Below are 24,622 nucleotides of genomic sequence, written 5' to 3'. Positions count from 1 at the left end.
CAAACACCCTCTTTCTCTCTCTCTCTCTTCAGAAAAGGCCCACTGGAAGGTTCACATTCTTACTTGCTAGCACTTTGCTCAAAAGTCCCATACTATATCAAGATACCAGTACCAGGAATGATGATAGGCGTTTGCTCCAGATCAGTGATTCTCAAACCCCTCCTCGGGTACCCCCAGACGTTTCACCATTTTTTTGTAGCCCTGAACTAGCTCACCTGATTCACCTAATCAAGGGCTTGATAATTAGTTGACAAGTTGTATCAGATGTGCTAGCTCTAGAATAGATCAAATACATGGAACAGCCGGGGGTCCCTGACGATAGGTTTGAGAACCCCGTAGTTAGTCAATAACTGATCAATCATAACACCCTCAGAAAATGTGATAAATAATTACAATTACTGTAGAAAAATAAAGTACAGAGAAAGAAAATACAACCCCTCTCTTTCCGTTGACATACACAATTCCCTTTGCCACAGCTCTCTTGAGTCTTCACATGCTTGTCCTCCATCTCTGCAGTTACAGTTGAAGTCGGAAGTTTACATACACCTTAGCCAAATACATTTAAACTCAGTTTTTCACAATTAAAGACATTTAATCCTAGTAAAAATGCCCTGTCTTAGGTCAGTTAGGATCACCTTACAGACAATTCATTTCCGTAACTGCAACAATGAGAGTTGGTCTGATGTCTTGACAGGATAACAACATTTTCTGAATTATGATGCCTTGCCGTTTAGTACTCGGAGGCGTCATAGTACCATCGTCATGACAATGGACAAACCATTTTACTGCACAGTCACACACAAGCAGAGGTTTAGTTTATTAGGATTATCATTAACTACTGTACATGCAGCACTCTTCCTGGAGTCCACATAAAACATACTGTTCTGTGCTTGGTCATCTATTTGAAAGACAATAACATAAGATATTACATTAAATTCAAAATACAAAACTAAAATAAGAGTTGTATTAAAAGAAAGACACCAAGAGAAAACAAAATACTATTGACGCTATTCATACAGTGCCTTGCGAAAGTATTCGGCCCCCTTGAACTTTGCGACCTTTTGCGACATTTCAGGCTTCAAACATAAAGATATAAAACTGTATTTTTTTGTGAAGAATCAACAACAAGTGGGACACAATCATGAAGTGGAACGACATTTATTGGATATTTCAAACTTTTTTAACTAATCAAAAACTGAAAAATTGGGCGTGCAAAATTATTCAGCCCCTTTACTTTCAGTGCAGCAAACTCTCTCCAGAAGTTCAGTGAGGATCTCTGAATGATCCAATGTTGACCTAAATGACTAATGATGATAAATACAATCCACCTGTGTGTAATCAAGTCTCCGTATAAATGCACCTGCACTGTGATAGTCTCAGAGGTCCGTTAAAAGCGCAGAGAGCATCATGAAGAACAAGGAACACACCAGGCAGGTCCGAGATACTGTTGTGAAGAAGTTTAAAGCCGGATTTGGATACAAAAAGATTTCCCAAGCTTTAAACATCCCAAGGAGCACTGTGCAAGCGATAATATTGAAATGGAAGGAGTATCAGACCACTGCAAATCTACCAAGACCTGGCCGTCCCTCTAAACTTTCAGCTCATACAAGGAGAAGACTGATCAGAGATGCAGCCAAGAGGCCCATGATCACTCTGGATGAACTGCAGAGATCTACAGCTGAGGTGGGAGACTCTGTCCATAGGACAACAATCCGTATATTGCACAAATCTGGCCTTTATGGAAGAGTGGCAAGAAGAAAGCCATTTCTTAAAGATATCCATAAAAAGTGTTGTTTAAAGTTTGCCACAAGCCACCTGGGAGACACACCAAACATGTGGAAGAAGGTGCTCTGGTCAGATGAAACCAAAATTGAACTTTTTGTCAACAATGCAAAACGTTATGTTTGGCGTAAAAGCAACACAGCTCATCACCCTGAACACACCATCCCCACTGTCAAACATGGTGGTGGCAGCATCATGGTTTGGGCCTGCTTTTCTTCAGCAGGGACAGGGAAGATGGTTAAAATTGATGGGAAGATGGATGGAGCCAAATACAGGACCATTCTGGAAGAAAACCTGATGGAGTCTGCAAAAGACCTGAGACTGGGACGGAGATTTGTCTTCCAACAAGACAATGATCCAAAACATAAAGCAAAATCTACAATGGAATGGTTCAAAAATAAACATATCCAGGTGTCAGAATGGCCAAGTCAAAGTCCAGACCTGAATCCAATCGAGAATCTGTGGAAAGAACTGAAAACTGCTGTTCACAAATGCTCTCCATCCAACCTCACTGAGCTCGAGCTGTTTTGCAAGGAGGAATGGGAAAAAATGTCAGTCTCTCGATGTGTAAAACTGATAGAGACATACCCCAAGCAACTTACAGCTGTAATCGCAGCAAAAGGTGGCGCTACAAAGTATTAACTTAAGGGGGCTGAATAATTTTGCACGCCCAATTTTTCAGTTTTTGATTTGTTAAAAAAGTTTGAAATATCCAATAAATGTCGTTCCACTTCATGATTGTGTCCCACTTGTTGTTGATTCTTCACAAAAAAATACAGTTTTATATCTTTATGTTTGAAGCCTGAAATGTGGCAAAAGGTCGCAAAGTTCAAGGGGGCCGAATACTTTCGCAAGGCACTGTGTATATATATATATATATATATATATACACAGTTGAAGTCGGAAGTTACCATACACCTTAGCCAAATACATTTAAACTCAGTTTTTCACAATTAAAGACATTTAATCCTAGTAAAAATTCCCTGTCTTAGGTCAGTTAGGATCACCACTTTATTTTAAGAATGTGAAATGTCAGAATAATAGTAGAGAAGGATTTATTTAAGCTTTTACTTCTTTCATCACATTCCCAGTGGGTCGGAAGTTTACATGCACTCAATTAGTATTCGGTAGCATTGCCTTTAAATTGTGTAACTTGGGTCAAATGTTCCACAAGCTTCCAACAATAAGTTGGGTGAATTTTCCTCCTGACAGAGCTGGTGTAACTGAGTCAGGTTTGTAGGCCTCCTTGCTCACACACACTTTTTCAGTCCTGCCCACACATTTTCTATAGAATTGAGGTCAGGGCTTTGTGATGGCCAATCCAATACTTTGACTTGTTGTCCTTAAGCCATTTTGCCACAACTTTGGAAGTATGCTTGGGGTCATTGTTCATTTGGAAGACCCATTTGCGACCAAGCTTTAATTTCCTGACTGATGTCTTGAGATGTTGCTTCAATATATCCACAATTTTCTTTCCTCGTGATGCCATGTATTTTGTGAAGTGCACCAGTCCCTCCTGCAGCAAAGCACCCCCACAACATGATGCTGTTACCCCCGTGCTTCACGGTTGGGATGGTGTTCTTCGGCTTGCAAGCATCTCCCTTTTTCTTCCTAACATAACAATGATCATTATGGCCAAACAGTTGTATTTTTGTTTCATCAGACCAGAGGACATTTCTCCAAAAAGTAAAGATTGTGCCCCCGTGCAGTTGCAAACCATAGTCTTTTTTTATGGCGGTTTTGGAGCAGTGGCTTCTTCCTTGCTGAGCGGCCTTTCAGGTTATGTCGATATAGGATTAGTTTTACTGTGGATATAGATACTTTTGTACCTATTTCCTCCAGCATCTTCACAAGGTCCTTTGCTGTTGTTCTGGGATTGATTTGCACTTTTCGCACCAAAGTACATTCATCTCTAGGAGACAGAACGCATCTCCTTCCTGAGCGGTATGACAGCTGCGTGGTCCCATGGTGTTTATACTTGCTTACTATTGTTTGTACAGATGAACGTGGTACCTTCAAGCATTTGGAAATTGCTCCCATGGATGAACCAGACTACAATTTTTTTTGATTTTCCCACGAGGTCAAGCAAAGAAGCACTGAGTTTGAAGGTAGGCCTCGAAATACTTCCACAGGTACACCTCCAATTGACTCAAATGATGTCAATTAGCCTATCAGAAGCTTCTAAAGCCATGACATCATTTTATGGAATTTTCCAAGCTGTTTAAATGTACAGTCAACTTAGTGTATGTAAACTTCTGACCCAGTGGAATTGTGATACAGTGAATTATAAGTGAAATAATCTGTCTGTAAACAATTGTTGGAAAAAGTAGATGTCCTAACCGACTTGCCAAAAATATAGTTTGGTTGTGGAGTGGTTGAATAATGAGTTTTAATGACTCCAACCTAAGTATGTAAACTTCCGACTTCAACATTAGGTACATCGAGTCATTATTTTTTAACTATTTTGAACCCCGGACTTAACTAATCATGCATCTGATTAATTTGATTCAATGCAATTACTGGCAGGCTACATGGCAGGCATTTTTTTTTTTTTAAAAGACATTGTCTCACAGGTAATTTTACAGAATTACCGTAAGCCCCCAAACAACAAGCCCGATGTGGCACGTAATAAACAGCATTTGTGTTTTTGAAAGTAGCACAACTCTCACCCTGTTTTCACACATTCCCATTTACCCTTGCTTTTTTGGTTTGCTTCTGCCTTTGAAATCAGATACAATTAAGTCTATATCAAATTGTTGCTGTAATGTTCATCACAGGAATACCTTTGCATAGCTAAAGCACTCATGGATAATAGTAAAAACAGTTTTGATTGCACAAATTGAATTAGACAAATGCTTTAGAGTATATCATGTTTTAGGCTCCCTAAAATGGACAGAATTAACAGGGTATCTTTATTCGGCAAGTTCAGCACTCCATAAACATTTAGTAAGCACTTTATTTTCCTCTACATTTTAATATACATGACCTTGAACAGCAATCTTCTGTTCACTATACAGAGAATGGAATACATATGCTCCCTTGTACGATGTATTTGTACATATTTGAGAGGCCTAAAACAGGACTTAAATATGGCCCCTGACTAAAACTGCTTTGGGTGGCAAGTTCAGAGCAAAAATATCCATAGGCTATCTATCACCTTTCCTTACTGTGGTTATAAATAATATATATTTAAAAGTTAAAGAAACATGATTAGGAAGACAAATCAAACCGTTTAGAACAATATCTTTAGCAAGGTGAGCAATCTGAGCCACCAAAGACCTAGGGCAGGGCTGGATTAAGAATGACATGGTAAAAAAAAATGAAGAAAATACCAGGACTCAAACCCCAGTTCCTGCGACGATCAGTCAAACCCCTCAAATATTACACCAGAGGTCCAAAACCATTCAGCTAACAAGGTTGGTAGTGGTGGCACTATGGTCGCTACACTTACCCCAATTGTAGGCCCACAGAATGTCATTCCTCCATTTATCTGAAACCTACAGCATGAATGACCCACACTTATTTAGCTTTTCTTTGTGTTTTCCTAGGAGTGTTGTCCTGTCCACATCCTGCCTTTTTATTCCCACCATCTGACAGATCTTTCTCCTAATTTCTTTCTTATTTCCTGTTTTCGTCCTGTTTTCTTTCTTTGTGGACGTTGTTTACATGCCTCACCAGGTGAGCCTTCTGCGTGAATCCTTTACCACATACTGAGCAGACATGTTGTTTCTCTCCTGTGTGAGTCCGAATATGTTCATTTAGGTGTCCCTTCTGATAGAAGCTTTTCCCGCAATCCCCACAGCTAAATGGTTTCACTCCTGTGTGAGTCAGTATGTGTGTCTTTAGGGCTGCCTTCTGATTGAAGCTTTTCCCGCAGTCACCACAGCTAAATGGTTTCACTCCTGTGTGAGTCAATATATGCTTCCTTAGGTGCCCCTTATGATTGAAACATCTTCCGCAGTCACCACAGCTAAATGGTTTCTCTCCTGTGTGAGTCAGCATATGCCTCCTTAAGTCTCCCTTGTAACTAAAGCTTTTCCCGCAGTCACTACAGTTAAATGGTTTCTCCCCTGTGTGAGTCCGTATATGTTCGGTTAGGAGCCACTTCTGATTAAAGCTTTTTTTCCCACAGTCACCACAGCTAAATGGTTTCTCTCCTGTATGGGTTCGAATATGCTCGGTTAGATGTCCCTTCTGAATGAAGCTTTTACCACAGTCTCCACAGCTGAATGGTTTCTCCCCTGTGTGAGTCCGTACATGGTTGGTTAGATGCTGCTTGCGTTTGAAGCTTTTCCCGCAGTCACCACAACTAAATGGTTTCTCTCCTGTCTCTCCTGTATGAGTCCTCATGTGCCTGGACAGAGCCCCTTTGTATTTGAAGGTCTTGCCACAAATTGAGCAGGGTTTATCCACGTGACAGAGTCGAACATGGGCCTTCAGTTTACAGGTGGAGTTGTACTGTTTTTTGCAGAATCTGCATTCCCTGGGTCTCATCTTAGTGAGAGTCAAATGCCTCTGCAGGTCAGCTTTCAGAGCAAATGTTTCACCACAGTCACGGCAGCGTTGATTTTTTATAGACGTGGTGTGGCTGGAGTCATTGTTTTGATTATTTAGGTGGGTCACATTGCCAAAAGGTTTGAGATCCACTAGTTTAGAGTCACTATCTCTGTTCTCCACAGTCTGGGTTTGGGGAAGAGTCAAGGACTGAAGTGTGTCCTCCTGATCACATTCACTTTTCACACAAGGAGTGAATTTGAACTCTATGATATCAGCCTCCATCCCTTGAAGCTTCTCTTTCTCCTGACTGGTACAGAGTTCCTCCTGTTCCTCTTTAATCTGTGTGGGCTCTGGATCCTCCTGCCCCAGTCTCGTGCTCCACTCCTGCTCACAGTGCTGCTGCTCAAAGGGAACCTCTTCAGAGACAGCAAGAGAGAGCTGCAGGGAGTCTGGAGGGAAGGAGAAAGGAGCAGATATTATCTATTCAGCCTTTAGACATCAGGGTCAATTTGAATTGAAGTCAGTAAATTCAGAAAAAAAAAAACAGAAATTCCAATTCTATAAAATAGAAACTTGGATCCATTTTCAATTACTTCTTTGCATCTCTTCTTAGTCTTACACGTACCCCCAAATCATGTCTCAAAGCAACTTCAAAAGTCCACTATCACAAGATACTTGTATTCAGACCCCTTCATTTTCCCCACATTTTTGTTACGTTACAGCCTAATTATAAAATGTATCAAATGAATGTTTCCTCAATCTATACACAATATCCCATAATGACAAAGCGAAAACAGGTTTTTAGAAATTTTAGCAAATGTATTCAACATTTTTAAAAACACACCTTATTTACATAAGTATTCAGACCCTTGGCTATGAGACTCGAAATTGAGCTCTGGTGCATCTTGTTTCTATGGATTATCCTTGAGATGTTTCTACAACTTGGAGTCCATCTGTGGTAATTGCAATTGATTGGACATGATTTGGAAAGGCACACTCCTGTCAATATAAGGTCCCACAGTTGACAGTGCACGTCAGAGCAGAAACCAAGTCATGAGGTCGAAGGAATTATCTGTCAACTTTTCTCTAAACATGACATCTTTGTTGCTAGGCAGGACGTGGGTAATAAACTGTTCATTGTCCCTTCATGTGACCTGACCTCTGCTGCCATTCCTCACTAATCCACAGCTAGCCACCCTTATCAGTGACCACCATGTGATTTACTAAGTAAGGGAAAAGGCACTCTCTGAGCCCATGGCTCATACCCACCCTTAATTGACCCCAACATATACATTCCAACATTAACTTCTGGTGTAGCAAGTATTTCAAATTTACAACCCAACAGTGCCAAATTTCTGGAGTGCAAATGTGATGCGCAAAGGCATTTAGGCCTACATGTTGAATCCAAATAGAACATTGTAGACTGCAAACATGACAAACATATTAAGCGAAACTGGATTAATTTAACTGTTGCTATTATTCGTTACTGCATGCTATTTAATAAACGCTATCAATTTACAAATGGGCTATGGAGAGAATATTCTGTGCCCTCCAGCCGAATTGGAGTTGATAAGGCAAAGACCATCAATAACCTACAACCTACACCGGACTAGGACGAGAATATTCCTTGCCCTCCAGCCGAATTGGAGGGGATGATAACGCAAAGACCATCCAAAACCTACACAACTTGAGACAACAGCATGCAGTACTAAGCCAATGAGAACCTTGATTGACCAGTGAGTGATCAAGCCCTCGTCACACCCTCAACTTATTTATTCATCAAAACCCAGCCCTTTTGTGCCACCACCAGCGAGACAGTATAGACATCTTCGGTTGTGTTCCCTTGCTCAGACATTGCATGCATCAACCAATGGCTGCTTGACCAGCTTTGACTGTGCCATAGGGCAGCAGATTGCTATAACATATAGGTATTCGTAAATTCACTCTTGAGTGTCAGTGTGTGTTCTGGGCCATCAGTAAATTCAGAGCGTGGTCAGATTGTCCGTTCGTAAATTCTGAGCGTTTCGGTCTCAGAGTGCACACTGGACCCTCTGGCTGAGGAGTAGTATTGATCCGAGCGTTCTGACCTCAAAACTCTATTCGTAAATTCACTCTTGAGTGTCAGTGTGTGTTCTGGGCCATCAGTAAATTCAGAGCGTGGTCAGATTGTCCGTTCGTAAATTCTGAGCGTTTCGGTCTCAGAGTGCACACTGGACCCTCTGGCTGAGGAGTAGTATTGATCCGAGCGTTCTGACCTCAAAACGTCAGTCAAACACCCAAGCTAACAGCTACTTCCAGGCACAAATGAGAGAATACCTCACTCTGACCATTTTACTAGTCCTAGCAGATCTGGTTAGTGTTTTCATGTTATCAAGAGGGTTAGTGGGTAACTTGACAATGTTGCAATAGGTTGAGCCACACAAAAAGGTATCTTATTGGATGGCTACATCCACGACATTTCAAACTGGCTGTGGAGTGAGCTTACGGCACATTCTTAACTGCGTTACACTGGCAACAATTTAATTACGTTTTTTTTGCTGATGTTTACTGACACCTGTCATAACAACTGGGTACTTGGTCGTTCATATATTCCTCAATTATTCTGCGCTCTGGCACTCTCAAACCACAGTATTCTTATATTGGAGTAGATTGCCAGTGCTTATATGTAAAATACAGGTTTTTGGTTTTTGACATACATCAGCAACGTCTGACCAGCGAAACACTAGCAGTATCCAATATTTTTGCGACAGCTATACGAGCAGTGTAGAGGCGAAGCGAGAGGGTCGACTCCGCCCAAAATCTGTCTGTGCGAAATCAAGCGTTAAGCAGACCAAGAGTTTTTGTATGGGAGGGGGGTAACGAGTGTCAAATTTGGTCAAGATAAAAGTGAATTGCTATTTTGATAGGTAAGGCTTATTTGATCAAATATAAGTTTCATAATGCTTGGGTTGTTACGCATGTACTGATATAAGTGTAATGCGCGTGACATTCCAGCAATTTTGCGCAAAAAGATTTTATATCGGAGTTGCATATCTGGCCTCTCATTGGCTAGAATGTTCCCACCTGATCTCGCCGCCTGCCTTTTGCGGACATGTATTTCCATTGTTAGAGCGGTTAGCCGACCATCTTGTCAATAGAATCACAAATCTTCGGTGAAAGTGATGACCCTTCTGCTTCACTTCCATATCCTTTCCCATATTGTTGTGAATTGGCTTCAAGATAACGAAATTCATGAAAACGCACAGAGGTCATTTAAGATCAATCTATCAAATGCCTTTTTTGAAGTATATTAAAGAGCTAGAGTCTATTTTCCTGAATTTCCACTTGACTGATGTGCCCAAAGTAAGCTGCCTGTTACTTAGGCCCAGAAGCCAGGATATGCATATAATTAGTAGCATTGGATAGAAAACACTTTGAAGTTTCTAGAAATTATTTTATAATGTCTGAGACTATAGCACAATTGATATGGCAGGCGAAATTCCAAAGAAAACCAGAACCAACCAGATTTTTTTTTTTAGCTCCCAGGCCCTAATAATGGAAAGCTATTGGTTCTATGTAATTCCAGCTTCCAGATTGCAATTCCTATGGCTTCCACTAGATGCCAACAGTCTGTTGGACCCACTCACTGTCACAGTCATACTCTGGACCTAGTTTTGTCCCATGGAATAAATGTTGTGGATCTTAACGTTTTTCCTCATAATCCTGGACTATCGGACCACCATTTTATTACGTTTGCAATTGCAACAAATAATCTGCTCAGACCCCAACCAAGGAACATCAAAAGTCGTGCTATAAATTCACAGACAACACAAAGATTCCTTGATGTCCTTCCAGATTCCCTCTGTCTACCCAAGGACGCCAGAGGACAAAAATCAGTTAACCACCTAACTGAGGAACTCAATTTAACCTTGCGCAATACCCTAGATGCAGTTGCACCCCTAAAAACTAAAAACATTTCTCATAAGAAACTAGCTCCCTGGTACACAGAAAATACCTGAGCTCTGAAGCAAGCTTCCAGAAAATTGGAACGGAAATGGCACCACACCAAACTGGAAGTCTTCCGACTAGCTTGGAAAGACAGTACCGTGCAGTACCGAAGAGCCCTTACTGCTGCTCGATCATCCTATTTTTCTAACTTAATTGAGGAAAATAAGAACAATCCGAAATTCCTTTTTGATACTGTTGCAAAGCTAACTAAAAAGCAGCATTCCCCAAGAGAGGATGGCTTTCACTTCAGCAGTGATAAATTAATGAACGTCTTTGAGGAAAAGATAATGATTATAGGAAAGCAAATTACAGACTCCTCTTTAAATCTGCGTATTCCTTCAAGGCTCAGTTGTCCTGAGTCTGCACAACTCTGCCAGGACCTAGGATCAAGAGAGACGCTCAAGTGTTTTAGTACTATATCTCTTGACACAATTATGAAAATAATCATGGCCTCTAAACCTTAAAGCTGCATAATGGACCCTATTCCAACTAAACTACTGAAAGAGCTGCTTCCTGTGCTTGGCCCTCCTATGTTGAACATAATAAACGTCTCTCTATCCACCGGATGTGTACCAAACTCACTAAAAGTGGCAGTAATAAAGCCTCTCTTGAAAAAGCCAAACCTTGACCCAGAAAATATATAAAACTATCGGCCTATATCGAATCTCCATTCCTCTCAAAAATTGTAGAAAAGGCTGTTGCGCAGCAACTCACTGCCTTCCTGAAGACAAACAATGTATACGAAATGCTTCAGTCTGGTTTTAGACCCCATCATAGCACGGAGACTGCACTTGTGAAGGTGGTAAATTACCTTTTAATGGCATCAGACCGAGGCTCTGCATCTGTCCTCGTGCTCCTAGACCTTAGTGCTGCTTTTGATACCATCGATCACCCCATTCTTTTGGAGAGATTGGAAACCCAAATTGGTCTACACGGACAAGTTCTGGCCTGGTTTAGATCTTATCTGTCGGAAAGATATCAGTTTGTCTCTGTGAATGGTTTGTCCTGTGATAAATCAACTATAAATTTCGGTGTTCCTCAAGGTTCCGTTTTAGGACCACTATTGTTTTCACTATATATTTTACCTCTTGGGGATGTCATTCGAAAACATAATGTTAACTTTCACTGCTATGCGGATGACACACAGCTGTACATTTCAATGAAACATGGTGAAGCCCCAAAATTGCCCTCACTAGAAGCATGTGTTTCAGACATAAGGAAGTGGATGGCTGCAAACGTTCTACTTTTAAACTCGGACAAAACAGAGATGCTTGTTCTAGGTCCCAAGAAACAAAGAGATCTTCTGTTAAATCTGACAATTAATCTTAATGGTTGTACAGTCGTCTCAAATAAAACTGTGAAGGACCTCGGAGTTACTCTGGACCTAATCTCTCTTTTGAAGAACATATCAAGACCATTTCAAGGACAGCTTTTTTCCATTGCAAAAATCAGAAACTTTCTGTCCAAAAACGATGCAGAAAGATTAATCCATGCTTTTGTCACTTCTAGGTTAGACTACTGCAATGCTCTACTTTCCGGCTACCCGGATAAAGCACTAAATAAACTTCAGTTAGTGCTAAATACGGCTGCTAGAATCCTGACTAGAACCAAAAAAATGTGATCATATTACTCCAGTGCTAGTCTCCCTACACTGGCTTCCTGTCAAGGCAAGGGCTGATTTCAAGGTTTTACTGCTAACACACAAAGCATTACATGGGCTTGCTCCTACCTATCTCTCTGATTTGGTCCTGCCGTACATACCTACACGTACGCTACGGTCACATGATGCAGGCCTCCTAATTGTCCCTAGAATTTCTAAGCAAACAGCTGGAGGCAGGGCTTTCTCCTATAGAGCTCCATCTTTATGGAATGGTCTGCCTACCCATGTAAGAGACGCAAACTCGGTCTCAACCTTTAAGTCTTTCCTGAAGACTCATCTCTTCAGTGGGTCATATGATTGAGTGTAGTCTGGCCCAGGAGTGGGAAGGTGAACGGAAAGGCTATGGAGCAACGAACCGCCCTTGCTGTCTCTGCCTGGCCGGTTCCCCTCTTACCACTGGGATTCTCTGCCTCTAACCCTATTACAGGGGCCGAGTCACTGGCTTACTGGGGCTCTTTCATACCGTCCCTGGGGGGGGGGGGGGGGGGGGGGGGGGGGGGGGGGTGATCTTCCTGTCTCGATTATAATCACAGCCGTATATATCCCCCCCAAGCAGACACATCAATGGCTCTGAACAAACTTTATTTGACTCTTTGCAAACTGGAATCCATTTATCCGGAGGCTGCATTCATTGTAGCTGGGGATTTTAACAAAGCTAATCTGAAAACAAGACTCCCTAAATTTTATCAGCATATCGATTGCGCAACCAGGGGTGGAAAAACCTTGGATCATTGTTACTCTAACTTCCGCAATGCATATAAGGCCCTGCCCCGCCCTCCTTTCGGAAAAGCTGACCACGACTCCATTTTGTTGATCCCTGCCTACAGACAGAAACTAAAACAAGAGGCTCCCATGGTCTGTCCAACGCTGGTCCGACCAAGCTGACTCCACACTCCAAGACTGCTTCCATCACGTGGACTGGGACATGTTTTGTATTGCGTCAGATAACAATATTGACCAATACGCTGATTCGGTGTGCGAGTTCATTAGAACGTGCGTTGAAGATGTCGTTCCCATAGCAACGATTAAAACATTCCCTAACCAGAAACCGTGGATTGATGGCAGCATTCGCGTGAAACTGAAAGCGCGAACCACTGCTTTTAATCAGGGCAAGGTGACTGGTAACATGACCGAATACAAACAGTGCAGCTATTCCCTCCGCAAGGCTATCAAACAAGCTAAGCGTCAGTACAGAGACAAAGTAGAATCTGAATTCAACGGCTCAGACACAAGAGGCATGTGGCAGGGTCTACAGTCAATCACGGACTACAAGAAGAAATCCACCCCAGTCACGGACCAGGATGTCCTGCTCCCAGGCAGACTAAATAACTTTTTTGCCCGCTTTGAGGACAATACAGTGCCACTAATACGGCCTGCAACGAAAACATGCGGACTCTCCTTCACTGCAGCCGAGGTGAGTAAGACATTTAAACGTGTTAACCCTCGCAAGGCTGCAGGCCCAGACGGCATCCCCAGCTACGCCCTCAGAGCATGCGCAGACCAGCTGGCCGGTGTGTTTACGGACATATTCAATCAATCCCTATACCAGTCTGCTGTTCCCACATGCTTCAAGAGGGCCACTATTGTTCCTGTTCCCAAGAAAGCTAAGGAAACTGAGCTAAACGACTACCGCCCCGTAGCACTCACTTCCGTCATCATGAAGTGCTTTGAGAGACTAGTCAAGGACCATATCACCTCCACCCTACCCGACACCCTAGACCCACTCCAATTTGCTTACCGCCCAAATAGGTCCACAACCACACTGCCCTAACCCATCTGGACAAGAGGAATACCTATGTGAGAATGCTGTTCATCGACTACAGCTCGGCATTCAACACCATAGTACCCTCCAAGCTCGTCATCAAGCTCGAGACCCTGGGTCTCGACCCCGCCCTGTGCAACTGGGTACTGGACTTCCTGACGGGCCGCCCCCAGGTGGTGAGGGTAGGCAACAACATCTCCACCCCGCTGATCCTCAACACTGGGGCCCCACAAGGGTGCGTTCTGAGCCCTCTCCTGTACTCCCTGTTCACCCACGACTGCGTGGCCACGCACGCCTCAATCACCAACTCAATCATCAAGTTTGCGGACGACACAACAGTGGTAGGCTTGATTACCAACAACGACGAGACGGCCTACAGGGAGGAGGTGAGGGCCTTCGGAGTGTGGTGTCAGGAAAATAACCTCACACTCAACGTCAACAAAACTAAGGAGATGATTTTGGACTTCAGGAAACAGCAGAGGGAACACAACCCTATCCACATCGATGGAACAGTAGTGGAGAGGGTAGCAAGTTTTAAGTTCCTCGGCATACACATCACAGACAAACTGAATTGGTCCACTCACAGACAGCATCGTGAAGAAGGCGCAGCAGCGCCTCTTCAACCTCAGGAGGCTGAAGAAATTCGGTTTGTCACCAAAAGCACTCACAAACTTCTACAGATGCACAATCGAGAGCATCCTGGCGGCCTGGTACGGCAACTGCTCCGCCCACAACCGTAAGGCTCTCCAGAGGGTAGTGAGGTCTGCACAACGCATCACCGGGGGCAAACTACCTGCCCTCCAGGACACCTACACCACCCGATGTTACAGGAAGGCCATAAAGATCATCAAGGACATCAACCACCCGAGCCACTGCCTGTTCACCCCGCTATCATCCAGAAGGCGAGGTCAGTACAGGTGCATCAAAGCTGGGACCGAGAGACTGAAAAACAGCTTCTATCTCAAGGCCATCAGACTGTTAAACAGCTGCTGCCAACACACTGACACTGACTCAACTCCAGACACTTTAATAATGGGAATTGATGGGAAATGATGTAAATATATCACTAGCCACTTTAAACAATGCTACCTTATATAATGTTACTTACCCTACATTATTCATCTCATATGCATACGTATATACTGTACTCTATATCATCGACTGCATCCTTATGTAATACATGTATCACTAGCCACTTTAACTGTGCCACTTTGTTTACATACTCACCTCATGTATATACTGTACCCGATACCATCTACTGTATCCTGCCTATGCTGCTCTGTACCATCACTCATTCATATATCCTTATGTACATATTCTTTATCCCCTTACACTGTGTATAAGACAGTAGTTTTGGTATTGTTAGTTAGATTACTTGTTGGTTATTACTGCATTGTCGGAACTAGAAGCGCAAGCATTTCGCTACACTCGCATTAACATCTGCTAACCATGTGTATGTGACAAATAAAATTTGATTTGATTTGAACTACTCATTCCAGGGTTTTTCTTTATTTGTACTATTTTCTACATTGTAGTAACCGAAAGAAGTGTTAAACAAATCAAAATATATTTTATATGATATTCTTCAAAGTAACTACCCTTTGCCTGACAGCTTTGCACACTCTTGGCATTCTCTCAACCAGCTTCATGAGGTCGTCACCTGCAATGCATTTCAATTAACAATTGACTTCCAGATGCTGAAGCGTACTTCATCACTCCAGAGAACGGGTTTCCACTGCTCCAGAGTCCAATGGCGGCGATCTTTACACCACTCCAGCTGACGCTTGGCATTGCACATGGTGATCTTAGGCTTGTGTGCGGCTGCTCAGCCATGGAAACCCATATCACGAAGCTCCCAACGAACAGTTCTTGTGCTGACGTTGCTTCCAAAGACAGTTCTCCCGAGCAGCAATTTGACAAACTGACTTGTTGGAACGGTGGCATCCTATGACAGTGCCATGTTGAAAAAGTCACTGAGCTCTTCAGTGACACCATTCTACTGCCAATGTTTGTCTTTGGAGATTGCATGGCTGTGTGCTCAATTTTATACACCTGTCAGCAACAGGTGTGGCTGAAATAGCCAAATCCACAAATTTTAAGTGGTGTCCACATACTTTTGTATATGTAGTGTATTTAGCTAGCTTCTAGCCTAGTGTTTGATATGCAATGCGATCTTGGCTGTGCAATCTGCAATCTGCAATATGCAATCACGCATTGGCTGTGAGACACACTCCTTTGACCCTCTTCTCACGCTCTCACAGCACACCTCGTATCACACGCATTAAAAATACTGCTTTTATTTTTCTAATTAGTCCACTGTATAGTGAGCACGTACATTTTTCAACTGTGCTCCAAATAGTTTTGAAATCGGAGCATGCGATCTCATCTGCGCCGGCAACTTAACATCACGAGCGAAACCTCTAATTGTCCTGTCTTGCCACGGCACTTTGAACCCGTGGCACATTGAAGCATTTCATTGGTCTAGGGGCGGCAGGTAGCCTAGTGGTTAGAGCGTTGGACTAGTAACCGAAAGGTTGCTAGATCGAATTCCGGAGCTGACAAGATGTAAATCTGTCGTTCTGTCCCTGAACAAGGCAGTTAACCCACTGTTCCTAGATCATCATTGTAAATAAGAAGTTGTTCCTTTTTTTTATTTTTTTATTTTACCTTTATTTAACCAGGCAAGTCAGTTAAGAACAAATTCTTATTTTCAATGACGGCCTGGGAACAGTGGGTTAACTGCCTGTTCAGGGGCAGAACGACAGATTTGTACCTTGTCAGCTCGGGGGTTTGAACTCGCAACCTTCCGGTTACTAGTCCAACGCTCTAACCACTAGGCTACCCTGTCGCCCCAAATCAGACTTGCCTAGTTAAACAAAGGTTAACATTATTTTTTCTATAGTTATGTAACAGGATTGGATGCATGTTTTAAAGAAACACACCTCAAGATTAGAGTGGAGCTGAATGGAGAGAGAGAATGTTCTCCACTGAATTTATTTAACTAAAAGGACGTTGTCAACTAAATTAGGTTGCTGGTACTCCCATCCTTATAGCAGAATGCAGCCTTTTGACGGCATGTACAAAAGTCAATGTAATCACATTAGTCCCCTCGTTTGGTGATTGTCATTTAGGCTGTGGCAACTTAAAAGCAGCAGACAGATAGATCTACAGTGTGTTTTAGCAGGGACGTTTTGTAAGGTGACCTGATTTGTAACTAACTATACGTGTCAATCCCCCCCCCCAAAAAAAGCTACAAGTAACAAAGTCGTCGAAGTTTGAGTGTTCATTTAAATGTTCAAAGCATCCTGAATACACCTGACCTATGGTTTTTATTTCCCACCCTGGTCATAGTTTAGGCCTGTGTCAAAATACGTAGAATGGCAGGAAATTCGCTTTAAACAAGTTAAATATCCCCCAGTCCCCCGTCTAGGGGGCTATGAAATTGAAACATCGGGCAACATCCGCTCGTTGGTATGGATGTATCCAAATTAACGTCAATAGAAAGCAGCTTAAACACACGCAAATGTAGCTTGGCTGCAGAGGTCGTAACTGTATTAGCTAGCCTAGTTGGCTAGCAAGGAAGCAAGGGGCAAGAGCGTTGCCAGCGACCATGGAACATAGCTATAGAACGAACTGGGCAGCATTTTCCGTGAATATCGAACTAAACGAAAGACTGGGTCGCATCTAGCAACCAAAAGATGAGAAAGTATTCAATATCTTGTAATTTTTGTTAATATATAACGTTAAATAAACACATTTTTCCGGTAAGTGGACTTTAGTATTGTTTTATTTGGCAACTGTGGTATATAAGCGGGATAAAGGCCTGAGTTCTGTACATTACCAGCTTGGGAAAAATTGTCGGGCGTTTATCCCTTACATAAGTACATAACCCTAGATCCCCTGGTAGATATCTACTAGCTACATACTAACCAATTCTACTTAGTTGTATCTTCGGTGTGATCCGCAGCAGTCTCCGTAGCCGATCATTCTCCTCCTTGTACTCTGCCACCGTTTTCTCAACTGCCGCGAAAATATCCAGGGCAGCTGCCGTTAAACGCTCATTTAAAAACACACGAAACGACTGTAGTTTAGACATTTTCGACAGAGTGAGGTGGGTAGTCGGCCTATTCCGTCCAGTCAGTAAGTCTTGAATCCGCAAGGAATGTTCATAGCCAAAACAAACTAGTCTCCAAATCTTCCTACTTCCTTTTTCTTCTTCTTTGGGTTTCATGGTGAACTACACGCAAAAGGCGTATTGTCGCCACCAAATGGACGGGGGTGAAATATTTACAAAACAATTTTCCCTTCCATAGGGGAAGGGAAAATTAAGATGAATCCACACAAACTCCCCAAAAAGTATTAATAAAAAATAGATACATTCCCATTCCTTCTGTCATAAGCAAACTCAAATACCTAACTCAGTCTCTGGGGCCTGAGTGGGTGGGACTGCACAAGATAGTAACACACATGCATACTCCCAGATATTGTTGGTGTACCAGCCATGCAACTATTAACACATTTACCATGGCAGACATCCATTTCCCTTAACACAAATACACATAAGCTGTTCATGTGATGTCACCATTACTCACTTGTTACAACATATGCATTTACCATATTCATTTTTAAAAAACTCATATTTTCTTTCTCCTAGGAATCATCTTTTATGCAGTGCAAGTGAAATGGATAATCTAATATCCCATTTATATAAGAATTCAGACCCTTTACTCAGTACTTTGTTGAAGCACCTTTGGCACCGATTACAGCGTTGTCTTCTTGGGTATGACGCTACAAGGTTGGCACACCTATATTTGAGGAGTTTCTCCCATTCTTCTCTGCAGATCCTCTCAAGCTCTGTCAGGTTGGATGGGGAGCGTTGCTGCACAGCTATTTTCAGGTCTCTCCAGAGATGTTAAATCAGGTTCAAGTCCGGGCTCTGGCTGGGCTACTCACGGGCATTCAGAGACTTGTCCCAAAGCCATTCCTGCATTGTCTTGGCTGTGTGCTTAGGGTTGTTGTCCTGTTGGAAGGTCAACCTTCACTCCAGGTCCTGAGCAAGTTTTCATCAAGGATCTCTCTGTACTTTGCTCCGTTCATCTTTCCATCGATCCTGACTAGTCTCCCAGTCCCTGCAACTGAAAAACACCCCCACAGCACGATGCTGCCACCTCCATGCTTCACCGTAGCGATGGTGCCAGATTTCCTCCAGACGTGATGCTTGGCATTCAGGCCAAAGAGTTCAATCTTGATTTCATCAGACCAGAGAATCTTGTTTCTTTAGGTGCCTTTTGGCAAACTCCAAACGGGCTGTCATGTGCCTTTTACTAAAGATTGGCTTTCGTCCGGCCACTCTAACATAAAGGCCTGACTGGTGGAGTTTTGCTGGACACAGTTAAAAAATGGCTATTTAAAAGCATTTTGTTGTGTTAAAGCCTGAATTTAAAATGGATTCAATTGCGATTTTGTGTCACAGGCCTACACACAATAGCCCATAATATTAGATTGCATCATCTGAGGGTCTGTTGGGGAGGTATGCAAATTGGAGTGGGTCTACAGTTTCTGGGATGATGGTGTTATGTAATAGTATTCCACTGTGTAATAGGATTCCACCTTCCTCCTGTATTGTCCTTTTGATGTCTCGTCGGAGGTGGTAGCAGGCTTTCTTGTATGCATCCATGTCCCTGTCCCATATTGAAAGGTGTCCAGGTGATCCTGGAACCTGTGGCACTGAGAAATGATGGATGAGGATTTGAGAGAGCACCTAAAGTACATAAATGCGTAAGTGTTCTTTTCACTTCAATTTGAGGTGTCGACAGACACGCAACACACAGATGTAAGGTGGCTTAGTAGAGGTAAATTCCTGCAGAGATTTAGGGATCTGTTATTTGAAATCGAGGAGTTTCTGGCTTCAAAAGATGCAGAATATGAGCAGTTGCAAGCCAAAGTGTGGCTGTTAAATTGAGCATTTTTGACCAACGTAACTGTTCGGCTGAATGAGCTCAATTTTGAGCTGCAAGGAAAATACACAAATATTTTTTAAATGATTCGCTCTGTTACTGACAGCATTTAAACAAAAATTGAAATTGCTGTCCTCACAATCGCAGCAACATGAACTGAGGAATTTCAAAAATATGTCAGAGCTTGAAAGTCAGGGGCACTAGCACTTTGTGACTGTGGTCGATACGTTGAACATTATCGCAGACTTTGACTGACGCTTTCAAGAATTTATGATCTTGGAACCTGTGGCAACATTTATGTGCTTTATGTTTGGTGTGGAAGTTGATATTGACGAAATTGCAAAATAAATTACATAATTGTTTCACATGGAGGCATCAGCCATCGAGAGTGAAATTTTGACTCTGCAAAGTGACCTCCAAATCAAATTGAGGGCATCAGGGGAACACTTTCGGGAACCTTATCATGGAGGAAAAATATCCAAACATGAGAAAAGTTGCCATGTACTTGACAGCGTTTTTTTTGGATCTACCTATCTTTGCGAGTCAACATTTTCAGACATGAAGATCATCAAGTCAAAATAACGGTCCACTCTAACAGATGATCACCTGGACACCTGCTTGAAGATAGCAATCAGTAGCTACAACCCAGACTATACAAAGCTTGCTGACAGCATGCAGTGCAAATCATCCAATCAATAAGGTGAAATGTCATTTAATATTGGCTAGGGGAGGGGGCGGGGGGTAGACCGCATTAGGATCTACTTTTTCCACCCTCTTCCTATCTAACTAAAGTCTGGGCACCCTTGCTCTAGCCTTTAGATGGATATTTCCTGTAAACCATGGTTTTTGGTTTGGATGCGTTCTTATAGTCACTGTTGGGATGACATCATCTATGCACTTATTGATGAAGACCGTGACTGTTGTGGTAAACTCCTAAATGCAATCGGATGAATCCCGCAACATGTCCCAGTCTGCACTAGCAAAACAGTCTTGTAGCATCGCGTCTGCTTCCTCCGACCACCTCAGTATTTTGCACATCTTTGTAAACAGGAAGTACGAGATTGGAGTAGTGATGGGTACCGAAACCCGGTATTAAACGGGCCCGGGGCTAAATTATGAAAGACCGTAGTATCGATAAACTCCAACGTTATCGGTTCTGCTTTCAGTACTGGAGAAATTAAGAAAATACATGTCCTATTTATTATTGCTAACCTAAACGTTATCTTGCACATTTTATTTCACCAATCGTTTCTAATTTGCAATAAGATTAAGACATTCGTCTATGATGCATTTTAGCTATTCCCAATCCAGAAGAGAGATCTCTCGCACGGAGCCTGTGTCTCTCACACGGAGCCTCTCACACACTACAGCACACACGCTACAGCGCACACACACACACACGGGTGGTGTGTGTGAACCAACCCACGCCTCCCTCTAACCCACGCCTCCCTCTAACCAACCAACGCCTCCCTCTAATACCACTGGTCCAAGCCAGACAAGCCCAAAGCCCCTTCACGCTGGCAGCTAGTGGGAGGATGACTGAGGAGAGGGTGAATGAGTGCCACCTAGCTGTGACCAAGTTCATAGTGTAAGGCCTACACCCCTTTGCAACAGTGGAGTCCAAGGGCTTTAGGCAACAGTCTGTCAGTATTTATTGAGTCAAGACCACTATCTCACTGTTACAGTGCAATACACAAGCCAGGGCAGTGTAAAAATCGCAAACTGGCGAAGTAGTGGCAGGAGATCTCAGACATTCTGGAAGAGTTTGAGATAGAGCTGAGCAAAGATTGTAGCTGTGACTGTCGATAATTCTGGCAATATGGATGTTGCCATCAAGAGGCTACACATCCTAAAAATAGGATGCTTTGAGCACACATTGATTCTGGCAGACCAGAAAATCTACAAAATGACTTCCATTGATAAATGGGCAGCCCGAATCAGTAGTCGTCGTGTGGTTCAAGAGATCCTCAATGTCCAAAACAGTCTTGTAATTCTCACGGAAACCACTTTATTTCCTCCACTTTCCCTGGTCATCTGTGGCATCTCCACTTTTTAAGTCACTGCAACAAAACGATTGTGGAGGTGCATTGATGTAATATATAGTCCTCGAGAAGAAGTTATACAGGATATATAATGTAATGGCATCTCAAACGTTATTATTTTTTTTACAATCCATATACCAGTAGGAGAGCGTACAGAAAAATAATGCTCTAGGTTAGAGAGAACAGTTGCAATCCATTTTTAATCAAGTAGTACCATTTGAAGTGACCCTCATTTTATACTTCACAAACATACATTGTCATGATGTAGTGTTCCAAATCTGCAGTAGACAAAAACCAGCTGAAAATGTGCAGGTCAACACCAAACAGTTAAGTGATTCTGATTTCAGAGCTGTCAGATTAAGTAATAGTGAAATACATTTTAACAAATGAAATAGAATATCATGTCAAAAGTAATGTGAGCATTGCATTGTGGAAAGCAATGACTTTATAAACACATTTATTGCAATGTGCAGCATGTATTTGTAGATGAAACACTGATTAAGTTGGGTGAAAAAGTAACTATGATTTGGTGTACTCTACTTGAACATGTGTTTAGAGTTTTGAAAGCACTGCCTATTTGATGATCTGTTGTTGTCGTTTTTTTTTTTAACCACATACTTGGGGAAATGGCACCAGTTGAGCAATGATGGCTCTCTGTGGCCATTGTGAATAGTACTTCAGATCCAGCAGGTGGTGCTCAAATGCCTCCCTCCGTGGCTTGAATGATGATTAGACTTATTCCTCATAGCTCCTAATGCATTTAAGGCCCGTGTTGGCAATATGACTTCTGATCCAGCAGGTGGCAATGAAATCCCTCCCTACATGACTTGACTGACCAGTTCGTTGTCTGACTCCTTATAGCTCCTAATGATTTTAAGCAGAGTGTTGGCCACATGACTTCTGGTCCAGTAGGTGACGGTGAGATCTCTCCCTACATGAGTTTACTTATTCCTTTGAGCTCCTAAATTAGGCAGAGGGTGTCAACAGTGCATCTCGGCTGAACCCTGTTCTGAGCCCCTTTCTTCATTTAATTCGAGATAATTCCTGTCTTCTTCGTGTCCTCTTCACTAGTCCCTCTGCATGTCTTCCTTCCTGTCTTGCCACGTGGGTTCCACCAAGGTGTGTTTTTTCTTCTTCTCGGCAACCACTAGCCACTCATAATGGAACAGCAGTCACTTGAATAACGTTTCCATATTTTGCATTACTCATGTCATATGTATATACTGTATTCTACTCTATTGTACTGTATCTTAGTCTATGCCGCTCTGACGTTGCTCGCCCATACATGCATACATTGTAATTCCATTGCCTTGGTTAGATTGATGCGTCTTGTGTGTGTTGTTGTGAGATTGTTAGACATTACTTGTTAGACATTACTGCACTGTTGGAGCTAGAAACACAAGCATTTCTCCACACCCCGCAATAACATCTGCTAAACACGTGTATGTGGCAAATAGGATTTGATTTGATGGGTGATTGGATTAGATTTGATGTTGGTAGGAGTTTTCCCTCAGTGTGTGTCCATCTTCCATTTCCACTTCATGTCCTAGTTGGGGGAGCTATCCATTATACTGTAGGCTACTTACTAGCAATGTCACTGTGGTCAAAGTAGATTTTCTAGGCTATAGGGTGTGGTAACAGGCCCGCTGTCATTTGTTTTTGTACTGTACATGTGAAGTATCTGCACTCTAGCCTAGCGAAGAGCAAGGCTGTTGAGAATAGGGGATTGCAAGCAGTTGAGGGGAACTAGTGAAAGACTCACCTGCTGTTCAACACAAGGCCCCAAACACCTCTGCAGACAGAGTATTATTCACTCCCAGTCCTATGATCTTGCTCTGTGAAGGAGGTTTGCTTTTCAGCATCCAATTCATGGCAGCCTTCACCCTAGTTGATTTGGGCATGTGAGTGATTCGAGAATGTTTGGCTTTGGTATCCAAGGTGTTTGAGAATGTTGGGGGTCAGTGTTCCGAGGGGCTGACTGTGACACCATAAAGTGGAAAGTAGCTAGTGTGCTGTTGGAGGGATTCCAATTCAGTCCGGTGCAGTCTTCCAGACAGTGCAGTTGTGCTTCAAGTCTGCTCTCTGTGTGATGTCTTGTAAGTTGATTGTGACTTGATGGAGTACAGCTACGACCAGAAGTGACATTGTCGGTAACCCTAACCCTTTTCATAACCTTAACATAATTCTCCTAACCTGCTAGGGAAAAGTCACTTCATGACACTAGCTGTAGCCCACCTAGTCAAAACCTTGTCAGCCCTTATCCTAAAAAGCTAACTGTGTTCCTAGATGTACTATGTACTATTTATTTATTTATATTGTATTTATTTATATATTACTAAACCAAGGGCTGGCAGCCAGTAAGTACAGGTAAGAGACCAGTATGGCAACAATAATTTGCTAGATTAAAGCTAGTCACATCTGAGATGTTAGACTGCACTGAATGATAAAGTGCCAGTATGTGCTCTTGGACCCTTATGGAATCAATGGGTCCGCCCCATTTGTCCCTTTTGAAATGAACAGTTGAGATGGGCCCTCCTTCTGTGGCCGTCGTTTTATGCTACATCTGAGGCAATCTTGTGGGCATAGTGTCACCTGGGCCAGAAATGAGCAACATCATACCAATAATAAGACACTTTGTTATTGGTTAGCAAAGAAAAGTACAATACATTTTTTGCACATCCCTATCACCTCTGTATGGATAGGTAAACCATCTGTTCATTGTGTGGGTGGGTGGGTGTCTGAGGAATGTTTTACTGCGTTTCAGCTTACAGAGGTATCACCACCCCTCCTATCGGCACCTCAGGTCCTCTTGGCCCCCTGACTGTCAGGCTGGATCCTGTCTAGGGAAGAAAGAAGAAGAATGATGTTATTAATGACAGGTAATATACTACCGCTGCAAGATGACATGGCCTTCCACAAGGTGACATGATGGGGC

The 24,622-nt window shown here is 42.6% G+C and overlaps 1 protein-coding gene across 1 annotated transcript; it reads right to left on the bottom strand.

The window, feature by feature from the left end:
* Positions 1-4,675: 4,675 nt before the first annotated feature.
* On the bottom strand, positions 4,676-17,948 carry LOC110486051 (zinc finger protein OZF). The gene is made up of 2 exons (XM_021557366.2): positions 17,619-17,948; positions 4,676-6,728 (listed from the first exon to the last, which is right to left on the bottom strand). The coding sequence occupies exons 1-2, from the start codon at positions 17,917-17,919 to the stop codon at positions 5,401-5,403; spliced, it is 1,629 nt and encodes a 542-aa protein (XP_021413041.2). The 5' UTR covers positions 17,920-17,948; the 3' UTR covers positions 4,676-5,400.
* Between the last annotated feature and the right edge of the window lie 6,674 nt (positions 17,949-24,622).

Source organism: Oncorhynchus mykiss, chromosome 13, assembly GCF_013265735.2.
Source record: "Oncorhynchus mykiss isolate Arlee chromosome 13, USDA_OmykA_1.1, whole genome shotgun sequence".
NCBI lineage: Eukaryota > Metazoa > Chordata > Actinopteri > Salmoniformes > Salmonidae > Oncorhynchus > Oncorhynchus mykiss.
This window is presented reverse-complemented; position numbering and strand designations above follow the sequence as displayed.